Source organism: Microtus oregoni, unplaced genomic scaffold (assembly GCF_018167655.1).
Source record: "Microtus oregoni isolate MIOR12 unplaced genomic scaffold, Mior012 000012F_ref0000307, whole genome shotgun sequence".
Taxonomy (NCBI): Eukaryota; Metazoa; Chordata; class Mammalia; order Rodentia; family Cricetidae; genus Microtus; species Microtus oregoni.
This window is the reverse complement of record NW_024543071.1, coordinates 50279233-50302073: the sequence shown is the minus strand read 5'-3', so window position 1 is coordinate 50302073 and position 22841 is coordinate 50279233. Positions and strand designations below refer to the sequence as shown.

The 22841-nt window shown below is 51.5% G+C and overlaps 1 protein-coding gene across 11 annotated transcripts in view; it reads right to left on the bottom strand.

The window, feature by feature from the left end:
• Positions 1-123: 123 nt before the first annotated feature.
• Positions 124-22841, bottom strand: part of Mark2 (microtubule affinity regulating kinase 2) — a 62848-nt gene continuing 40130 nt past the window's right edge. For 2 of the 11 annotated variants that reach the window (XM_041660868.1, XM_041660865.1), the window contains exons 2-19: positions 15344-15523; positions 15070-15123; positions 12056-12104; positions 11726-11791; positions 11570-11640; positions 11145-11201; positions 10295-10531; positions 9456-9575; positions 9252-9351; positions 9057-9169; positions 8101-8233; positions 7706-7878; positions 7411-7508; positions 6506-6667; positions 5719-5976; positions 4780-4806; positions 2795-2839; positions 124-2178 (exon numbers count right to left, since the gene is read on the bottom strand). In XM_041660868.1, the coding sequence (XP_041516802.1) occupies positions 1818-2178; positions 2795-2839; positions 4780-4806; positions 5719-5976; positions 6506-6667; positions 7411-7508; positions 7706-7878; positions 8101-8233; positions 9057-9169; positions 9252-9351; positions 9456-9575; positions 10295-10531; positions 11145-11201; positions 11570-11640; positions 11726-11791; positions 12056-12104; positions 15070-15123; positions 15344-15478 (2259 nt within the window). In that variant the 5' untranslated portion in view covers positions 15479-15523 and the 3' untranslated portion in view covers positions 124-1817. Of the gene's footprint in view, positions 2179-2794; positions 2840-4779; positions 4807-5718; positions 5977-6505; positions 6668-7410; positions 7509-7705; positions 7879-8100; positions 8234-9056; positions 9170-9251; positions 9352-9455; positions 9576-10294; positions 10532-11144; positions 11202-11569; positions 11641-11725; positions 11792-12055; positions 12105-15069; positions 15124-15343; positions 15592-20166; positions 20282-22841 lie in introns of those variants that run through there. The other 9 variants (XM_041660867.1, XM_041660866.1, XM_041660869.1 and 6 more) reach the window with 8 other exon arrangements.

Genomic DNA, 22841 nt, shown 5'->3' with positions numbered 1-22841 from the left:
TGGAAGGGGGCTGGCCACCTAGCACTGGCCTCCCCCCAAGACAGTAAGCAATTCTGCAAGGCCACATCTTGCCCAGGGGAGCAGTGAGTCCCCGCCCAATAGGGAGAAGAAACAGGAGGCAGCTCAGATTCCAAACATTCTCTTTATTACGTGTTTGATCCAGAGGAGAAACTAAGTGCAGGGTAGGGAAGAGGGGGCTAGGCAGGGAGGGGCCACCTTGCCTGGGCGCCCCGGCCCCCACCCCAGTCGCTGGGAGCCAAGCCATGCCCTCCTGGCCCCCTTGGAGCACCCGGGCTGTTCCATAGGGCAAGAGGGGGGAGGAGGAGCCCTTGGTCTGAGCCATAGCCAGTGGAGCACGGGGCTGGAGGGTTGAGGTTGGCAAGGTCCCTTCCTGGAACCCAAGGACTCAACATGTGGCTGAGTCTGGCCTGGTCTGGGAGCCAGGGTGATGAACCGGTGAGGGTGGGGGGGTGACATGACACAGGCTAGGGGCGGAGTCATTGTAAATCAAAAAAATAATAAAATAAAAAATAAAACCCATCACAAAAAAAATGTACAACTCAGGTGAGGGCAGAGGCAGCCTCTGTAAGACTCCCCCAATTTCTCAAGAACTGAAACAGCAGAGAAATAAATTAAGGGATGCAGTGGCCACCACCAGCCAAGCGCCTTGAGCCACCCAGTCACACACTGGCCTTGGAGGTTAGCAAGCACGAGTCACTTTGCCCCACCCTATGAAGGACAGAGGCTCCTGGACCTGCCACCCAATCCAGCCTTCCGCCAGGCAGCCATGGAGGCCCTGGGCAGTCTCCTGAGAGGAGGGGCGGCAGCGCCAGGAAGAAAAGGCAAGGCTGAAGGAAGAGAACGGTGCCCAGATTAATGCCAAGGAAGGGGAAGCAGTGGGGTGGTGGTGAGGGGCTGTGCTTTCAGACAAACACACCCGGAACGGAGAAGGCTGTGTCCCCGCTCCCAAGCAGCCCCCTGGGGGCTGAGAGCCCACGACCCAACCCCCACCCCTCCCCCAGTACTGGGGTCAGCCCCGCCTTCCGCCGGAAAGGTGGGAGAAGATGGCACAGACTTCTGAGGAGGGGAACAAATATCCCCACAGCAGCTCATGGAAGGAAATGCCCAGCTCTGGGGAAGGTGAGCAGAGGACATGGTATGGAGGGGACCAGGGTCCCACCGCCCGCCCTCGCCAAGGCTGTGCAGTACCCCCACCCGGCCCCAGTGTAAAGGCCTGTAGCCCAAGGGCCCGGGGGCGGGGAAGGCCACCTCTGGTGGGTCGCTTGGAGGGGAAAGAAGTGGGGAGAGGGGAGAAGCCCAAAGTGGGCCTGGCGGAGGGCCTGCCAGGGAACTCCACCACTCTTGCCTGAGAGTGTTCCAGCCCTAAGCCACCCTCCCAGGAACCCCACAGATCCAGTCTTGACTGTCCCAATGGGGCAGGGAGGAAAGGTGGCCGCTGGGAGTTTTTTTTTTTCCTTTTTTTCTTTTTGGTAATAAAAATTTTCTTGGTTTAGGCGAAATACTCTGTGCAACCGCAGTACCGAGGGGGAGCCCTGCCCCCCCCTTCCCCTTCCTTTGCCTCCTGTAGGGGAAGAGGGGAAGGAGGGACTTCTGGGCAGGGGTGAATGTGAGGGAGGAAGAACCATTTCCCATCCCCCACAAACATGGAAGAAAAAACTGAGAAGAGCCTGGAAGGGGACAAGTGCCAGCAGGGGAGACACACCAACTCATCCTGCAGTTTCTCCCTGGGGATTGCAGGGTTGGCCAAGCAGCCAAGTCCACTGGTGGGTCTCTGCTGCCCCCCTCCTAACAGCCTGTTAAAGCTTCAGCTCATTGGCTATTTTGGAGGCAATGTTTTTGAAGGCCATGGAGGTGCCCGATATCCGCTTAAACCGAACACCGTTGAGAGACAGCCGGGGCAGTTTGCACACCTCCATCTCCCACTGCACAAAGTTCTCGTGGCCTGGGGTGCCATGCATGCACAGCAGCATGTATCGCTCGTGCAGCTCGCTTTGGCAGCTGTTGGCGTCCAGCACCTTGCGGATTTCCCGCATCATCTCATTGGGCTCCATAGAGCTCGTGGTCTTCATGCTCCAGGTGAAGCGCAGGGAACGAGGCTTGGCCTCCCGAAATTCTTCCTTTTCCTTGTCATTGCCTCCACCGCCTACCACGTGAGGTCTGTGGACAGGGTAGAGGGAGGTGTAAGATGGGGGCTGAGACATCCCACCCATGAGAGAGCCACCCTGGCAGACAGACCCTGAGGCCAGAGAGGAAAGCAGGAAGGAGCGCAGCAACAGCTGGAAGAGGGAGCAGCCAGTCCCTTGTCCTGGAGAGGCACATAAGACATGGGAGGCCTCTGGCTCTTGTCTCTCAGGATGGAGGGTGAGAAGAGGCCAGCTGGGGTAGGGTGACAGGTCCATGCTGTTACTGGTTCTTTTCTTTAGGGAATCAGGCAGGAAACAAGGGCACTGAGCAGCACCAAGCAGACTGTCCTCCATGAGGATGATGAGGCTGAGCAGCAAGGCCAGGAAGGGTAGGAACCTGGAGTGTCCCTGCCCTGCCAGGGTTCTGGTTCCAGAATGCACTAGGAACTGAGCAAGGCCCAGAGCCACTGCGGGTAGGCGTGGGAAAGGGAGATTCTCCTAGGAAAGGGAGCTCCAAGAGGGAGGCAGGGCAGAATCGCCAGAGAGAGAGGGAGAGATAGCAAGCCAGTGGCAGAAGGAAGAGGAGCAGGATGCTGTGGCAAGCCCGGTGGCCTGGGCGGGGCCAATAGTGCTGGCTCTGACCCTCTCACCTGAGCGGCTCCACTCGGTCTTTGCTTTCAGGTTCATTCAGGTTCCTCAAAAGACAGAGCGAGGGAGAGTTTAGTCTGGGATCTCTCGCTCCTTCCACCCTGCAGACCCAGGTGAGGCTGGGTCTGGGGACAGGCCACCAGTGGGTGGGTAGGACCCAAACCCAAAAGCTACTTGCTAGCCATCTACAGACCAACATGGATGGCTTGTCAGTGCCTCACACTGGCAGCTTGACTGCCCCTTTCTGACAGGGAGCCCCAGTGGGGGGCTGTCCCTCCCCACATTCCCAGAGATCTGTGCTGGTGGAAGGAGCCCTAGCTCTGGGGGAGGAGGGTGTGGCTGTGCAGGCACATTGTACCCAGAGCACAGCCCAGCATCAGTAGCTTCCCATCCAGCCCACAGACAGGCTCAAGATTGCTACTCGCATGGGGGCTGGGAATAAATTTCTGTGCCAATAACCAGGGTGTCAGAATGAAGATGGAGGTGAAGGCCATACTGTCTGTCTTGGAAGAGGGACTGTGAAAGCCTCTTAGAGGTCACTGTGTCAAAACCTGGAGTTGATAAGTAGACACCTGGATAGGTGTCTGGGGTCCAGTGGGCAAGACCACTGTGCTGCTAGCTCCCCTACTGCTGGCTGCCAGGCTGGTTGCTCACACAAGGCAAGGGCTGGGCAGGGCCCTAGGGAGGTGAGAAAGAGGTCTGGCCCCGCTGAGCGGCTTCTCCAGCTCCTGCCAGGAAGATGAGTACCCGGACCTGGGATTCTGGGGGCTGTAGGGAGAGGAGGGACAAGAAGGAGGAGAGAGCAACAGCAGCAGCAGCACATGTAAAAGGAGCAAGAAGACACAAGACACAGTTGCCAACGAGCACACTGTGAGCAGGGCCCGAGTGCCAAGGATGGGGCTCTGTCCGCTCTCTCCAGGCCCCTATGGGGCAGGTCCTGCCAGCCATGCAGTGAGCTGGGGTGGGCTGGGTGATAGGGATGTCTCAAGATCCCATCTGGCCCATCTCTCTCTCATCTGAGGAGCCAAGGCACCTGCCAGGAAAATCCAGAGCTCCCAATCTGGCCCTCAGTCTGCAGCTCAGTACCTGGCGTACCTACGCCTGCAGAGGACATGGCCAAGGCTGAACAAGCCAGGCTCTGTCCCAGGAAGGGAGATGCAGGAGCAAGGTGTGGGCCTCCTGCTGTTCCACCAGGGCCTGGCGGCAGAATGACCCCTGCCTGAGAATATCCAGCTCTTGGCTCTTTGGCAGGCTCAGGCGACATCTGGAGGAAACAGTCCAGAGGAGAGCAGCGTAAGAGCCCAGATGCGGTGCCAGGGTGGGCTGGGTCAGTTCTGCAGTATTCACCAGAAGGGGGCGCTCGACTACATCTATGAGGCAAAAGCTTCTGGGGCCTGGAGGAGTCAGGCTAGCCAAGGGACTCTTAATGTCCCTGTAGTACCTCCAAAGTCCTGTCATGCCATAGTCCAGGGGAGACAAGTCACAGCCCTGAGGTTCAGCAAGTCCAGGACACCCCCAAATAAGACATCATTGCAGATGCACCTCAACCCCGTGAAGGTTTCTTGCAGCACATGCAAACAACAGGGAAGGGCCAGAAAGGGAGCCCAGTGCGACCCAAACCTGGGTAGGGATGAGGACACAATCTTAAAGGGAGAGTCCCTGAGGTCTCTTCTCTTCGAGGACATGTGCCTGCAGACCAAGGGAGGCCCCTCACTTGCAAAGTCATTTGCTCTGAGGGACCCAAAATGTCTTCTCAGGAGAACACGTATTCTAAGTCCTGCCAGTGTGAAGGGGCAGGAAGGTCGGCTTAGGGGTGAGACCCCACCAGAGAAGTCTTCATCCCTTTAAGATAGCAGACAGGAGGTCCACATATACAAGGTCAGCAGAGAGACAGGAAGCATCAGCCAACAGGGGAGTTAGTGACAGAGGCAGGACAAAGACACAGACAGACAAACATACACACATACAGAGCGGGCTCAACGCCTACCTTCTGGCAAACCTGAAAGACAGATTTCTAAAAAAAAAAACAAACAAAAAAAGACAAAATAAAAAAAGAAATAAAAAGAAAACCCAATCAAACAAACAAACAAAAAACAAAAAACCAACAAGACGGTATGTGGATAAGCAGGTGGGAGTGGGCTTTTCAGGTTCAAGGGCCTCCTGAGTTTTAGAAGAGCCGCTCAGCGAGACTAGAGTCCTGGACTTCAGGTCTGTTGGCCCCTGCAGCCTCACCTGTGTCTGGCGGCTTGGATGGGTGAAGGGACAAGCAGCAGGTGGGGTAGGTCTGCTCTCAAAAAGCCCCTCTGGTTCTGAACAGTTTAGACTTCAGGGCTGAATAGGGACAAAGTATCCCTAGGAGATCCCAAGGCTGAGCCACTTCATGAAGAGATTCCCCACTTGGGTCTAGGCTAGGAAGGTACTGGAACCCTGGTGCTGCAGGAGAGGCCATGGCAGCCTCAGCAGCCATTTGATTTATGGGGTTTGCCTGGGAAGCCCCGGGGCAGAAGAACATTGTTAGAGCCAGACACAATCTACCTGGGGGAGGGCGAACCAGGGGAAGGAGGTCAAAGGGGGCAAGAATAGACTAGGAAAATCTCGTCAACCCAGCCTAGCTCATGCCTCATGACTTTGCAGCTGCGTCACCAAATATAAGTTTCCATGGGAACCCAGGAGAGAAGAGGGGGCTTTTATTTTAGCATCTGAGTTCACACTCCTCTAGAGAGGAGGCGGCATCGCCCATCTGCTTGGGGCCATCAAATGAGGGGTGCCTGAGAAGAGCTGGGGAAAGGCCTAAGAGGATGAGTCTAGGTGCCGATGATGTTGAGAACAACTCTATTTCTCAGTCCTGCTAAGGCCCCAACCCCAGCTCTGTTGTCCCCACCACCAACCCCCATGCAAGTGGGAAAGCCTGGTCCCAGCCCCTCACCTGCGGACAAACTTGGAGGTGAACTTGCTGAAGATGCTGCCAGAGGCCCCCCGCCGGCCCTGGCTATGGCCAGAGGGAGAGGCTGGGGTCACACCGTAGGGCAGATTCTGTTGGTCCCGCACCTGTCGGAGCTGCCCAGCATGGAAGGTGCTTCGACTGGACACACCCCGGGGGAAATTAGTTCGGTCTGGGGCTCCACCACTGCTGCTGATGTTGTGGGCGGAGGGGGAGGCGACAGGGACACGCTGGGGGGCTGTGCTATGGGAAAAGAGGTAGGGGCAAAGGCATATGTCAGGTATAGGGAGCCACCAGTGCTGAGCACATGCAGGCCCTGGGATGGGGATGGGGAATGCTAGGGCAGAAGCAGCCATCACGGAGGACACAGAAGGAGAGGACTGACCATTGAGGACAGTAGTGAGATGGTCTGGGGAGGAGGGAGGGGAGACAAGGAGGACCCATGTATACAAGCAGTATAGGCTGGAGAGAGTTGGCCCTGGACCTGCAAGGGGACAACGAGAACCCTCAAGAGCTGACTGTCCGTTCAGAACAGAACAAAAAGCCTTCCCTCTGGAGCTTCTAGACAGCTTCCTGCACTCCTGTTCTGAGGGAGCTGAAGGAAGAGGGCATTACTGTCACTTGTGTCCTCTGTTTCCTAGGTGTAGGGCACAGAGCTATTTCTTGTAGCTAAGATTACAAAAATGTAGCAGGTCCCCCTAGGTGGGAAGATACTGTAGGGCAAGGGTGAGACAGGCCAGGGACAAGTGCATTAGCCACCCAGCACACTTGCCTGGGCCGAGGCACCTCACAGTTACTCTCCGTGGGGGGCAACCCAGAGGCCTTGTTGGGGTGTACGGAGGCAGACATGGATTTCTGGTGCTGGCGGGGCCGGGCCGCAGAGACTGCGGCAGAAGCAGAAGCCGTGGAGGCCCGGGACCCTGGCATGGTTAGGCTAGGAGACAAAAGCAGCGGAGAGGCCCGGATTAAGGGTGAGATAAGAGCCTGGGTTAGGAAGCAAGGGCAGGGCCAGGGTCAGAGCTGTAGCCTTGGTGGATGCAGGTCAGGCCCAGGGAGTGGTTCCAGGGAGTGAGAGCTAAGGACCAGTCACTGAAGGAGGGCAAGGTGAGTAAACAGCTAGGAGGGCCAGAGCCTGGGAAGAGAAAACCAAGTGAGGGAAAACTGAGAGGAGGGCCACCATATTGAGGCCACAATGGCCTTCTAGGAAATGTGAGAACAATGATTTTCCCTCTATACAAAGGACAGGATGCTGTTGAGGAGAAACTTTCATTAAACTCAAAAGACGTGGAACCGGAAATGTAATGCGCCAAGCAAGGTGGGGAACCGTGCTTCTAAGGCCACAGTAAAGCTCTCACTGGGGAGTCCCTCAGTCTGGGTCCCCAAACACAAAGTCATAGGTACCTAGACAGATGGACAATTCTAGGCTTGGCGTGGTCAAGAAGCAGGATGACTGACGAGCAGCTCATGTGATAACCTATGCTTGGCAAATGTCAAAGAGCAGAGGAGGACAGGAGGAAGGACGGCATGGAGCAGGGAAGGCGGATGGCTAGACTGGACAGGGCCAGAACACGACTCCAGGGACACTGCTCTGGAGAGCAGAAGATGATGCTACTGACAGGTATCTTTGCCACTGTGAGAAGTGGTCCCAACATCACGGCAGACAATCCAGGTACTCACCTGTCTTTACCATTCTGGATAGAGGACTGGCCAAGGCTGGCCCTGTCCAAAAGTGGGGAGTTCCTGCTTCGGTTTGTGCTGGTGGAGAGGACGCTGTTCTGTGAGGAATGGAGGGCAAGAGCTGTCTCACAGGAGCCAATGCTGTTTCCCAGGACTACTGGATGCCCCTGTCCCAAGCTGCTCTGTAGCTTACTTTCTACAGTAAGCTCAGGTACAGCCAAGGGCCAGGCTGCACCAAGGAAGACCAGAGGACAAGAGGGAGACGAGGGCCTGGGGATGGTAGCTCATGGCTTACTGTGGAGGGGGTAGGAGTGGTTTTCTTCCTCTCCAGGCCAGGCAGAGGGCTGGCAGGCACTTTGGCGGTGCTGCTGGCTTTCCGCCCTGTCTCTTCCTCAGGCCGCTTATTTTCTGCATTGTTACTCTGAGTCTTCTTAGAATAGGAATTCGAGGTGGGAATGGCAGGGACGGCTACAGGGCAAGATGTAAAATGTGTAAGAGAAGTAGTCTGCCTGAAGTCCTGCTGTGTGCTCGGTACTTTCTTACCATCACAGCCCCATTTCACATTAGTGGAGGAAGTTACTAACCTGCCCATGGCCAAGCTATTATGAAGGAGCTGTTCCCCACAGCCTTAGACCCTACTGGGGCTCAGAAGAAAGCTGTCCCTGCCATGTGATTCCCAAAAGCACATACCCTGGTCACTGGAGCGTCGCTGCTTTGGGTTGGCAGAGACACTGCGCTGAACCTTGTGGGATGGAGATGGGGCACTACTGTTGCTCAAATCAGCTGAAGGCCGGGGCTTCAAAGTGATGGTGTCACCTTCCAGCTGCAAGAACAGAAAACGTGGCTTTAAAGGAGACTGAAAGTCCCGAGGAGATTCATCCAGATAGATAAGCTTGCATGTTCCACCCTGCCCTAACACACAGACTTCATCTTACATGACTAATGCAGACAGATGCCCTTGATCACACACGCTCTGATATAGACAGGACAAGTCCCACAAAGACACCAATTCCTCAGAGAGGGCTACTCAAATCTGCATATCCAGAGACACACGCCCACAAGCACACGCACATTCAGACTAAGAAACCCATCCCTTCCCACAGGGAAACCTGGGGCTCATACCAGGTGCTATGGAAATATCTCTAAACCAGGTTAAAGTTATAACCAAGAGAGACCCCACCACTACCGGGGCAGGAAACTGTGAGTATAGGTGGGCACTTAGAACCTAAACTAGCAAAAGAACAACCATAGAGCTTCTAGAGCCAAGACAGACACGTGACACAAAGAAACATATCCAGATACAAGATCCAGAAAGAGGCATACACTGGGGAAGCTTCCTGTAAAACAGACACGGATATACACAGAAACCTAGAGATGGACACTTCCAGACAGAGAGACAAGATAATGGGCCTCCACAGAACTTCCATCCAGACCACCTCAGCCCTTTCTAATCAACACAATGAGCCACCTCAACTCATCCCTCAGAGTCCAGGCTTGGCCTAGCGCCACCTCCTGCTCTTTAACCGAGGATCTTATACACCATGGCTGAGGCCTCACGCTAATCAGGCAGAGGGTAGGAGGCTAAAGGCTGGGCGCCACCTACAGTGCAAACGGCAGGTCAGGGCACGAGAATACAGAGCACGCACCTCAGAGCTCTTGTAGCCCAGAAGCAGATAGGTGGCCATCACTTCATTGTACCTCTGGCCCACCAGTGAGTCCTGGATCTCTTCCCGTGTGTAACCCATGGACACCATCAACTCTGGTGGTTGGGGGAGAGGGGGACAGTTAAGGCTGGTCTCCATCTATGGGCAGGCTCCAGCTCCCAGCCAGCACAGCCTCACCTGTCCGCCGGGGGTCCTTGTAGTCAGGGAGTGGCTCCACATAAGGCTTCAGTTCATCGTCCTCGTGCCCCACGTTCATCCACCGGTCTTTCATAATTTGCTGGGAAGAGAGGGAAAGGCAAAGTAAAGAGGTGGAGGAAACTCAGCATGGTGGTCTCCTTGGGAACCCCAGGATTTTTGGCCAGCTGGATTCTTGCTGCTCACCTCTAAAGTGCCTCTCTTACTAGGATTAAGTATGAGAAATTTCTTAAGCAGGTTTTCACAGTCCGTGGACATGTAGAACGGAATACGGTATTTTCCCCTCAGTACCCGCTCTCGTAGCTCCTGTGGTTAGAGAATTTAAGTCACCCCCAGGCCAAGGGAACAGTCTTACATCCAGGATCCAGATAAGCAGACATTGAAAAAGAGGATGCAAAGCCTGGGGTTACGGCAACTCACACGTGAGGCCACCAAGCCCTCATATACACCATGTACCTCTTAGAGTGCTTCAGAGGGGTAGACATACACTGTCTCTTCCAGACAGGATCAAGATTCTAATTCCTATGCTTAAAGACTGTATTTCTTTTTTAAAAGAAAAATAACATTTACTTTGTTGACGGGGTATGTGTGCACTACAGTGTGAGTGGAGGTCAAAGGACAACTTGGAGGAGTCAGGTTTTCTTCCTCTACTGTGCAGGTCCTGGGGAATAAAACTTTATCCACCAACCTACCTTGCTAGCCCCTTTTAGTTTTTGCTGCTTTCCACCCCCCACCCTCCCGACAGGGTTTCTCTGTGAAACAATCCTGGCTATCCTGGAACTCATTCTCCAGCCCAGGCTGGCATAAAATTCTGAATCTTCTTGCCCCAGGCTCTCCACTGCTCAAATTACAAGCACGTCACTCTATCCAGCAGGGAAGACCACTGAACTGTTTTTCTCAGCCTTTCTGAGGCTCTGGCTTGAGAAAAATGTGGACAAGTAGAAAGTTGTTGAGAGAATAGAGGTAAGACCAGAGGCCAAGAAGAGACAAAACCAGAAAGGATCTAAGGCTGCACTTCACTCCACCTTGAGGTTCTGTCCATCGAAAGGCAGGGACCCGCTGACCAGTGTGTAGAGGATGACTCCCAGGCTCCACACATCCACCTCAGGACCATCGTATTTTTTGCCCTGAAAGAGTTCTGGGGCAGCATAAGGAGGACTGCCACAGAAAGTATCCAGCTTGTTCCCAAAGGTGAATTCGTTGCTAAAGCCAAAGTCTGCAATCTTGATGTTCATATCAGCATCCAAGAGTAGGTTTTCTGCCTGAGAGGGAAGATGGTGAGCATCAGAGCCCCATGGAGAGAACCCTAAGGCACTCGGATAAGGCATGACTGAGGGCAATGGGAGAGCCACCAGAAAGTCATCTCTAGTTCAGATCTTTCTCTATCTTCAGGGCAGGGTCAGTCAGCACAGACAGGGTGGACAGGAGGAAGGCGTGAGGATGGGATCTGAGGCCTAGGGATCTTGAGAGCTATACAAGCTCCAGAGTAGGTCTCTGTTTCGTGGTCATGCCTGCAAGTTCTTTCAGCAACGGAGAGACTCACAAGCAGTGTAAATGTGAGTGTCTGGTAACAGAGATAATGTGTGTGTGTCTACAGAGCAGCTGTGGTATCACAATCACATTTACACTTTTTCCTAGGTCAGCCGCCAGGATGTCCAAAGGACTAGGAAAGCCTTGAGTATTCCTGCCATACCTGAGAGCTGGCAAGGAGAAAGACTCTATGCTTTTAGTGATGTGGTAGGAGCCTAAGTCTAGGTACAAGGCCATTCTTAAAGACTTCCAGGTCTTTAGGAAGTTTCTGGAATACTCAGCCTGACTGAAGGAGAACAGTCAGACCCACAGGAAGACACAGGAAGACGCACACACACTCCTCACCTTTAGATCTCTGTGAACAATAAACTTCTGGTGACAGTACTGCACAGCAGACACTATCTGAAAGGAAGGAATTAGGGTTAGCTTGGGGGTCTGAGAGTGAGCCACAGGGATTGGCAGGGCTGTCACCCATGACCTATTTTGAAGTTACCAAGAGGATCAGCAGAGATCAAAGGACCCTCTTCTAAGGCCATGGCTCAGGCAGCTCCTCTTCTGTGCCAAACCCCAAAAATGTCAAATGTGTAAGAGAAGTAATCAGTAGTCTGCCTGAAGTCCCACTGTGTGCTTGGCAATTTCTTACCATCACAGCTCCATTTCACAGAAGGAGGGAACTCATTAACCTGCCCATGGCCAAGCTATTATGAAGGAGCTGAACCAGGACTGAAATGACTGAGCTGGGTCTACAGCTGAGGTGGAGACACACCCACCTGGCGGAATTTCGCTCGAGCTTCTTTTTCTTTCATCCTGCCGTGGGCCACCAGATAATCAAACACCTCTCCTGCAAGAGGTGAGATGGTGGAGTACACTGAGTAGGGTGGGAGTGGAGGGTGTGGTGGGAACAGAGAGTAATGCGTCAGACCTACCACCACTGGCATACTCCATGACAAGGTAGAGGGTCTTCTCGGTCTCGATCACTTCAAATAACTTAACTGCAAGGGAAAAGGCTGTGTTGGGACTTAGGAGTCACACACTAAATCTGCTGTATCCAGACATGTTAAGGGCCTCTTGAACCATCCAAATTACTCAGGGCAGCCCACAGGGCCAGGAGGCAGTTGCACTGTGAGCTGAGCCTTCAGAAGTAGAGTCTGACAGTCTCCAGGCCAGAATGGGAGGTGAGAAGGATGCATGTGTGCAGAGACGCAGGCATGTGGAGCCTTGCTGAGGGGAGGGAGAGGGATGACAATACTTCTCACCTATGTTAGGATGATTCAAAACCTTCATTATTCTTACTTCTCGGAATAGCTGGAAGAGAAAACACAAGGGTTTACATTCATGCTGAACTTACTTCAGGCCCGTTCCCCCGTCAGAGCCCCCAGTAAGGTTTCCTTCCTTTTTTCTTTTTTAAAACAGACCCTTCCTTTTCCCCAAAGAACCAAATCCAAACCCACAAAGAGAGGGAAGCTGGAGCCGAGCAAGCTCCCTAACTTCCTGCTCAGACCATGCCTTCTCCCATGTCCATCTAATCTAGCCTCCGATGGCAGTTAACAGCCTCTGCAGGGGAAGAAGCCCGAATCCTGCAGTATTTGGCACTGAGCTCCTTTGCCAGCTCAGAGTCCAAACCTTTGAGTGGCCTTAGTGACCAGAGGGGAGCTCCAAAGGGGCACCATGTCATCTTCTGACATCTAGATGTCAGAGGGCCTGCACTTGGGGGGGGGGAGGGGAGGCCTTTCTCTCCAGAGCCTCTGAAGTAGCAAGAGAAGAAACCACTCCTATATATAGCTGATGCCAATTTTAATCAAATCCACCTCCACACACTCACGCTCTCTGTGAAACAAAATCAGGGGCTCCAAACCATACATTTCCATACAGAAAGATGACAGAAATGAACTTCTTCCCCTGCAGGGTCCAGAGAACTGGAAAAGGTTTTGCAATTTTCCAGGTCTCACCACTTATATGAGGACTGGGGGTTTTTGTTTGTTTGTTGTTTGTTTTGGGTGGTGGTAGTTTATCTGGAGCCCTAATCCAGAAGGCAGTTTACAGAATATAGTAAAAATGGCTTTCTCTCTCTAATGGTGTCCCAGAGTGTTCATGGACTGGAATGAAAGGGATCTGGCCCAACTTTCCCCTCCACCAGCTCCCAGGCTTTTCTTGTTCTTTCTTTACCCAATAATTACGCTAGAAAAAAGCAAAGGGCCGGGCGATGGTGGCGCACGCCTTTAATCCCAGCACTCGGGAGGCAGAGGCAGGCGGATCTCTGTGAGTTCGAGACCAGCCTGGTCTACAGAGCTAGTTCCAGGACAGGCTCCAAAGCCACAGAGAAACCCTGTCTCGAAAACCAAAAAAAAAAAAAAAAAAAAAAAAAAAAAAAAAAAAAAAAAAAGCAAAGGCCCCTCGGTCACCATCTCAGGGGTGACCGCTGGGGGCAGATCTGCGATGGCAGTCAGAGCCAGTACCACCATCCCATTCTCAAGCATATCCATTGTTCTGAAGGAGCACTCTTCTGGGAAAGCTTAAAGCTTTCTGGGCTTGCCTAAAACCCTGAGGGCAGCAGTGTCCTCAGAAACTCAAACTTTAGGGAACACTGCTAAGAAGAAATGTCAACAGAGTGAATGGCCAGAATGAGATTGTCTTTGCTAAGAAAGCATATAAATAAAAAAGCTTTTTTTAAAAAATGGCTATATTTCTGCATCTTGGTGGTGGAGGCAGGAGGAACAGGAGTTCAAAACTAGCCTCAGCTACATGGTGAGTTCTTGCTTCAAAAAAGAAAAAACAAACAAACAAACAAAAACAATACAAAAAATCTTTTATTTGTCTGGCACTGGTACCTTCCAATCAATCAGGAAGAAGCAAGTTGAAAAAAAGAGAGGTAGGGAATGAGATGTCCTGGTTGTCATGACATTGAACAGAGTGGTAAGCCACAATGCTACAAGGCCCATCCCATGCCAGTTTCATCTCTGCAGGGCTAGAGCCAATGTAGCAGTCACAAGTCTCCTTTTCCTCCATAAGCTCTGAGCAGGAGGCCCTGGTGATGACAGCATTGCATTTGTTTTGTAATAAAAACTTTTCAAGCCGGGCGGTGGTGGCGCACGCCTTTAATCCCAGCACTTGGGAGGCAGAGGCAGGCGGATCTCTGTGAGTTCGAGACCAGCCTGGTCTACAAGAGCTAGTTCCAGGACAGGCTCCAAAACCACAGAGAAACCCTGTCTCAAAAAACCAAACCAAACCAAACAAAAACCTTTTCGGGGGCTGGAGAGATGGCTCAGAGGTTAAGAGCACCGGCTGCTCTTCCAGAGGTCCTGAGTTCAATTCCCAGCAACCATATAGTGGCTCACAACCATCTGTAACTACACTGGGAAGGCCAAGGGAAACATGACTAACCTGGGTAAGAACTGCTTTGTTTTGCCAGTCTGGAGCCTCCTTCTCCTAAATATCTGAGTCCAGGAAAATGAGGGGGATAGTGCGCCTCCAACTCTGTCAGTTACCTGCAAGCTGATGCCCCCCTGCATTCAAAGTTGCCCTTTCTTTTCACACACACACACACACACACACACACACACACACACACACACACATTTTTACAGTTTCTTTGGTATAGGATTTATGCCCCTACTTGAGAGTTCTCCTACAACCTAAGGACAACTCCAGTAATAAGGGAAGAAAAGTTCAACTTTATCTAGCAAAAGCTGCATACTCCCAAAATGATATCCAGCAAGAGACTAAAGATCAGGGGTAACTAGGGGTACATTTAATGTGTGCACCTTGTCACAGACTTAGAATTCGAGTCTTCCATATTCATCCCTGAACTTCTAGGGGCACTCCACTGGATCACCTGGTGTCTCAGTGTAGCTACATGTCCTTCTAGTAATGTTATAAACGTGTTTGTACAGAGAGCTGGATCCAGGCCAGGAGATAACACAATCAGGAAGTAGGTCAGACAGGTAGGGCCAAGTGGCTGGGAAGGGGCCACTTCAGAAGAGTCTGTGCCTGTGGACAGGAGGCCTACTGGGTGGAGTTGCCATGGAAACCCAACCAGGGCCATCGGGGAGGAGCACAAGTTTTTTGGTTTTTTTGTTTGCTTATTTTGAGACAGGATTTCTTTGTGTAGCCCTGGGTGTCCTGAAACTTGCTCTGTAGACCAGGCTGGTCTTGAACTCAGATATACACACACCTGCCTCCGCCTCCAGAGTGCTGGGACTAAGAACATATGCTACTACTGTCTGGCTCGGGAGCAAAGTTTAGAAATGGATGGAAGGTACTGGGCACTTACTTTCTGAAGGCTGGAGGAGTTCAGCTGAGTCTTGTCAATGATCTTCACAGCTACCTGGACATGAGACAAAAGCCTAAGATCACTTCCTTGACCAGGTTAAAACCAGGACCTGATGCTAACTTTCTCCACTGGATTTCCTACTTCTAATGCTTGGCTCCTGGCATACCTGTCAGATAGATACACAAGAAGCTGGCTGTGGGGACAGTCTCAGCACTGACTGTTGGAGTGTCAACAGGATGGGAGCTGCTGCTATGGTCCCATCCCCAGTGCTCACCTCTTTCCCCGTCAGGATGTGCCGGGCCAACTTCACCTTGGCAAAGTTACCCTTGCCAATGGTCTTAAGGAGCCGGTAGTTGCCAATATGGGGCTGCTCATCAGCAGAGGTGGCTGAGTTGCGGCCCCGCAGCATGTTGGACTTACTGCTGGGCTTGGAATCAAGGTGTCCCAAGGTGGGCTGCAGGGTGGAAACAGACATGCCTTTACAGGCTGCCCCTCCAGTTCTGTCTAATGCTACCCTCAATTCTGAAAAAAAAAAAAAAAACATGGCAAGAGGCTGGGTGCAGGGGCAGATTCCATGGGACTGGCAGGCATGCAAAGAATTATAAAACAAGAGGAAGAGGGCAGGGGCAGGGGAGGGCATGACAACCAGTCTTCATTGCAAAGGCACACAACAATGGGCTCAGGGCTAAGACCCTATACACACAGGACCAGAGCTGTACCTCATTAGCACCACCTAGCCCCATTAACTCCCATTAGTAATCTAGCGGAGCCTCTGCCCCCATCACAGTTGGGAAACCTTGTCCTGATGGCCCTGTTCAAACCGCGAGAGTGCTGCTTCTCAGTTCAGGAGCACATGGTCTGACCACTTCAAAGTCTTCCTCATCACCCAGTTCTTAGCATCAACCTCTACTATTCATTCTTTACATTTGTTTATTGTTGTGTCCACTGAGACTGAAAGCCCATGAAGACGGCCTATAATGTCCTTTATTCACAACACATCATACTGCACCTGACAGAATGAACTGAATGACTGGGTCTGTTACAGCAGCCTGCCCAGCCCTGCTCTCTTGTTCTCAATGGTTCAAACAAGGTGGGAAGCAGCAGCAGTTACAGACGCTGCACAGGTGAATGTGCTGAATACAAAGTGCATAGATCTAATGAAGATCTATACATTTTCCAAAGACCAGGACTCCCAGTAATTCCTAGGGAGATGCCCAAAAGGAACGAGGATACATGCCCACACAAATCCCAGTGCATTAATGGTCAGAGGAACATAATCCTCACTGCTAGAGGAGAAACTACTCAATGCTTATCAGTTGTCAAATGACCACACGACAGAGTGTGGGCTGAGCATAACTAGAAAGGAGCACTGACCCGTGCTACTCTCCAAAGGATGCTGAAGACACAGAGAAGCTGGCCACCAAGGACCATCTTATCTGACTCCATTTTTATCACTGTCTAGAACACAAAACTCTAGGAAGGCAGATGAAGATTCGTGACTATTTAGGGGGTGGCGGGACATTGGAGGGTGACAAGTGAGTAAAGGGTGTAAAGTTTCTTTTGGGGAGCAATTAAAATGTTCTGAAATCAAATGACACAAAACAGAATTTAATATAAGCCACCCATCTGTACTTTCAATGGGTAGATGCTATGGTGTGTGAATTATACTCCAATGTAACTGTCAAAGGGAGTCTGGTTTCATCCCTAGATGGGCCCTGATTTATCTATCTCTCAAAGGACATCTTAGCACACCAGGAAGATGCTGAGCCAGATCCAAGCAGAGCTGCCTTGGAATCTTCAAGGATGGGCAGCAGGGTGACTGGAGATGGCGGGTCCAGTTTCTGACTCTCAGAGTCCCTCTTGATTCAACAGCCACAGAGGAAAAGCGTGACTTACTTCAACCCAGGAAGTTGTCTGGGGGGTTCCTTAGCAAGAACTGTGGGCGTTACAGAGTTCCCTCTTCTCCGACATGTCGATTGAAGACCCTTGTGCAGCAGCTGTGTGTTTTTTCCCTCAACTGCTAACTCAGCCCCCAGAAGTACTTGCAATGGACAACTGTGAAGGCCCCCTTGTCCCTTGGGGTGTCATCTCTGCTACAGTTCCTCACCATTTCTCATGTCCCACTGCAGCCACCCTGTAGCGCTCCACAGTAGAGGCCGGGAAAGCACATTTTAAGTTTCTGCTTTATGTCTTCCCAAAGGAACTCTGAGGTTCACCCTTGCCAAGAAGGAAATTCTATCCCCAGCTAATGTCTGCTGGGTCAGTCTCTTGACTGATACCCTGAGCTCATCCACAGGTCTCAAAGGCCTAGCTTCTAAAGTCTCCTCTCCTTAGCCCCATTCTCCCTCACAAACTGCCCTCAGGTCCCCCCTCCCCTGCTGCCAACCAGGGCACCAACAGCTGGGAACCTTTCTCTGCTTCAGCTGCTAAGTGGGTAAATTCCTTGGCAATTTTCTTTTTTGTGGTGCTGGGGATTGAACCCAAAATCTCATACATGCTTAGGCAACTGATCTACCCCAGATGCTTTCCTTGGCATTTTAAAAGATAATTATATCTATGTGCATGTGCCTCAGTGTATGTATTTGCACCATGTGTGGGGATAAGCCTACTGATAACAGAACACTGGATCCTCCAGAACTAGTTATAGGCAGTTGTAACCACTATGTGGGATGCTGAAAATTGTAATAGCAGTACATGTTCTTAACCACTGAGCCATCTCTCTAATCCCCTTGGTAACTATTTTTTTTGGGGGGGGATAACTTTTAATATAAGTTCTTGTGATACCCCTTTTCCAAGAGCACAACCAAAGGCAGTGGGAGCTTTAGGGCAGAAGCCCGAAGACTCGCAATTCTCATTCTAAACAGATGTGGGGAGTTGGGCCCTTTGCAGCTCTGAAGCACAAGTTAGGAAGTTCCAGCCAGCCTGCTGCTTCACCTGCTGGTCCCTTGGTGTTTCTGGTCTAGGTCTGGTCTATGTGAGACAGGCATTTCCACTGGGCTCAGCTATGTGTGAGACTGCAAGCAGCAACACATAAGCCTGCTGTGTGTCTGCTTCCTTATGGGTTAGGATTAGCAGTGTAGATATTAGATACAAACTGCCAGGGTTCAGATCCTAACTGCCACTCAGCTCAGGTTAACTTTCTTGCATCAACATCTTCCTGAAAAGGGGAAAGGAGAAGAGAACCACCTCAACATGACCTGTGTTAGCATTCATGCTGAAGGACTGTCTGGAGTTCAGAATAAGTAAGGTTCAAGTCCTAGTTCCTCACCTACTAACTTTAGTTTCCTTATCTGTAAAGTGGCAATAAAACATCTACTTTTCATGGGCAGATGAAAAAACATGTCAACTGTTTTATTCAAAATTAAATTAAAGAGCAATCATCAGGCAGCCTAGGCTACACAGCAAGTTCAAGGCCAGCCTAGGCTATGTAATGGGACCACTATATAGTTTTTGAGCAACTATTATGTCTCCAACTGTTACTGTCGAGTCCTCCTGTAATGAATGTTTTGTACCCAAGCTACACGTGCTAAGCCAACTATGGTCTCACGGAGATGTATAGGAGTGACAAGGATCCAAAGTGAAACACAATCTGAGCTGTTTTGATGACTATCACACGCTTTGTAGCTTAGCAGGAAAGAAGGGGTGCCAGGCACCCAGGTGGGATAGCCGTGAAGGGTTGGTCCCCAGCACTGTGAGGCCCATAGAAGCCAGCCAGCTCTGGTGTCTGCTCCTACATTCCCTGTTCCAGTCACTAAACCCCTCCTCAGATATGAGTCATCCAACTCTTAGGACTAAAATCAGGACTTCTCTGACCCCACTATTTCTTTACGTCACAAGATATTTCTTGTAGCAGGGAAATTGGAACAGGATGAAGAGAACCCATGAGGAAGAGCACAGAAAGAAGTCAGAAAGTAAACTTTCAGCAGGGTGACAGCAGTGTACACCTTTAATCCCAGCACTCGGAAGGCAGAGGCAAGAGGACCTCTGTGAGTTTGAGGCTGGCCTTGTCTATATAGAGAGAAGACAGCCAGGATTACATAGAGAAACCCTGTCTCAAAAAAGTGAAAGGGGAGGGGGTGTAAAACTTTTTGTAGACAATGCTTCTTAAGCCACTGGCTCAAGGGAGGTCCCCTGTCCTCTCCTGCTGCTGCTCTGGGAGCTAAGATAGGGGATAGCTATTATGGAGAGAGAACTCCCCTCCTGTGGTTCAGACCAGTCCATTCTTCCTGGTCCAAACAGGTGGTGGGGGTGAGACCAAGCTGTCCTTCTGAACCACAAAGCAAGATCTGGCTAAGCCCTGTTCTCCTCCCACACCCAGTCTCCCAGTTCACACCACAGCTCTGACCCATACCCTACCTGAGGCAGGCCCCTAGCCTCCCCAGTGAAAGAACCCCTGTGGCTCTCAAGTTGCCTTCAGAGGTTCGAAACAGCCCAGATCCAGAAGGAGATTCCAAGGAGCTCTGGGATTAGTGATAGACAGATGGCAGAGTCTTACATCCACTGGACCTGCAGAGTCTTTTGGACTGGGATCTCAGAACTTGGTCTTGGCATGCTGCTAGGCTTGCCCAAAGATAGCTTCCACCCCAGATATCCAGCACTGACTCAGGCTGGGCAAGGCCCCCTGCCCTAATATTGGAGGCTGCCATCAACTATTCTCTTGAAAAGCTGCGCTCAGGGGCTCAGCACACAGCGTTGGCCCTCAAGTATACTGTGGCTTCTGTAGGCTAGGGAAGGGCCAGACTGGAGGGGTGCCAGGCGGGCACTTCCTGGCCAGATGCAGAGTAAAAGCTCAAGTGAGGCGGAGTAAAAAAAGGTATCCTTGGAAATGGCCCCAGGTTCTCGCTGGGTTCCCACTGTGACACCTTTCTCCCACAGTCTTGTCTCCTTGGCCTCTGGCTGCTGGAGCAAAAGACCTTTTCGTATTTGCCCATTTTCCTTTCCTCCTTCCTAGCCAATCCCTCTTCGACAACTGGATGCCCTTCCGGAGAATCTGACTACCTGGTGCTAGGGCCCAATTCCACTGAGCAACTCTGCAAGATTTTGTCTGAAGCAGAAAGGAGAAAGGATAGTCTCAGGGGTAAAACGGGGAAAACATACCCAGCCGGAGAAAGGGACAAGGGATACCAGCAACTTCCATTCAGCAGAACCTGTCAGGCAGTGAGGGCAAAGTACAGAGGCCGGGAAGAGCCAGGCCCAGGGCGGGGGCTGCCGGCTCAGCCAGCCACCCTTACTCAGCCGGCACAAGCCAGACGACACCTTCCACCACCTCCTCAGTGAAAAGCGAAGCAGCCAGGCCGAGCGGTTCCTGCCTGGGAACCTAGACTGTGTCGCAACCGAAACCACAGACAGAGAGAGAGAGACAGAGAGAGAGAGAGAGAGAGAGACAGAGAGAGACAGAGAGAGACAGAGAGAGAGACAGAGAGAGGGAGAGAGAGAGAGAGAGAGAGAGAGAGAGAGAGACAGACAGACACTAACTGGATTTGGCAAAGAGCTTCGCAGCTTGGCCAGTTTGGGTGGTCAGAATGTGTCCACTCCAGGATGGTCTAATCAGAAGTTAGATGAGGAGAGGGGCAGGAAGGGAGACCAAGAGAGAGGCGGGTTTAGAACAACTTCCTTCTCCCTTCCCCCTCCCTCCATCCCCGGAAGTGGGCTGCCCCACCCTCCCCAAGGTGCTCTACTGTTAACAGCTGAAGAGAGTGAAGAGCAGACTTCAGCCTGGGCTGTCATAAAGCTCTTATCTCACCTGCTGCAGCAGGTAAGCCCCAGGGAGGGGCAGATCAGCAAGGCCTCTAACGTGGCTACACTGTGTGACTCAGATAATGCTAACTCAGAGAGAGCAGTAGCTCTACTGGAGACCAACAAACCTTCCCCAGTACCAAAGTAGGAAGGGTGCAAACAGACACCAGTAAGCGTATAGTGACAATCAGACTTCCTATTTTCTAAACCTTAGAAAAGGCATGCTGCACTAAGATACAAAGCATTTCAGTCTAACTTCAGGTGGGTCTAGTGAACATGTGAAAGAATCCCCTTCAGGCATATGCTCAAGGAGCCCTGCATATGACAGAATGAAAGTCTTTCCCCCAACTTCTGCCCAAAGGCTGGGAACAATCTAAATGTTCCCTTTCTTTCTAGTCCTGCTTCTACAGATCTGTCCTCAGGGTACCCCATTCACCTCAGGCAACAAATAACTAAGTCCCTATAATCTGGACTGTGGTGAAGAAGGGGCAAATCTCTGACCCTGCCACTGACAGATCACCTGTGTCATGTCTCAACTCTTTGGTGCTCTCTCCAGCACTCTAGGGTCGGGTTGTCCACTGAGCCGTGCCCCCCACCAACAGTTCTGTAAAGACTTCATGCTGGTTATCCATCAACCCTCCTAGGAACAACCAAGGCTTACTTGTGTCCTCCTGGCACCACTGGGAGACCATGCTTCTCAGGGGGAGCAGAAATGCCCGACACATATGCATCAAGCCTCCTTTTCCATTAAGAAACTGATGCAGGTTACAAGACATACCCAGGGTTCCCCAACCTCTCCAGTGCACAGCTGGGATAGAGGCCAAGAGCAACTGCCCCTGCTTAGCATGACAGCACCTACTGTTCAAGTCAGTCCCCTTTCCCAGTCTTACCTCAACCTTTCTTGATGGAGATTTGCTCTCATTTCCTCCCCAGAAAAGATGAGTCCAAGGCCCTCCTTCAACGGTAGCAGGAGGGGAAGAAGCTCAGGGACTGTACAGTGTACAGGGACAGCAGAAAGGACAGGACTGACTGAAGTCAGCTGAGAGCTGCTAGAGGGGCTGTCATGTAGCACCCCTCCCCCTCCTGCCCTCCCCAGGAGGTTCTGGTTTCAGGAAGGAGTTGGCATGGATCCTGGACTCCAATTTGCCCTTGTCTAGGAATACCTGCCTTTCCATCCACTGGCAGACTCAGAAGCCAGAATGATACCAAACAGCTTCATTGTCTCAGTCCCCAGGTTTTGAATGTGACAGAATTATTTCCTCAGTCAGGATGGGAAAGAGCAGTTCTGTCAACTGAATAAGTACCAAGCACTGACCGACCTTCTATTCTAAGAAGATACAGATGAAGTTATGGGGCCCTCCCTCATAGCATTCAGGAGCCTTCCTACCATACTCTGATCCAAGCAACTGTCACTCTCAACTACCAATAGTTCATATACCAGGAGCATTCTGGGTAGAGAGAGAACATAAAAACTGTATTTGGCATTTACCAGCCCCCCAAATTCCCTGAGATAACTTGTGAAACATCTACATTCCCCTAACATTCTGTTGCAATAAGGCTTCAAAGATCTGCTTACTTTCTCCGGCCAGGGTAGTCCTCCTGGACTATGAATACCAGCAGGACATGCAGCTGAAGCTAGCTGTGTGCTTACTATTCAACAGTGTCTGCGCTACAACCCTCATCCCCCAGCAACAGTCAGAGCCAGCCTGAGAACAGCAGGCTCATGAAGTGAGCCGAAAGTCGTTCACCCCTTTCATGTCTGGAAGCCTTAATGACCAATAACCCCCACCCTCTGGTCTTCAGGTCCACTGGAGATGCTCTCAGAGTACTAAGGATCTACTGTGTACCCAGAGCACCTACAAGTCTCTAGTCACACCTCATCCCTGAATCTGCTCATTGTTAAGTTGTTTCTTTTGGGCTAGTGGTGCTCAGCAAGCCATTGTCAAACATCAGTCTGTGCAGCTAGAGCCACCTGCAAAGTGAACTGTGGAGAAGGTACACAGTCTGCTTACTGTATGTAAGGGGAAGCAGGAGGC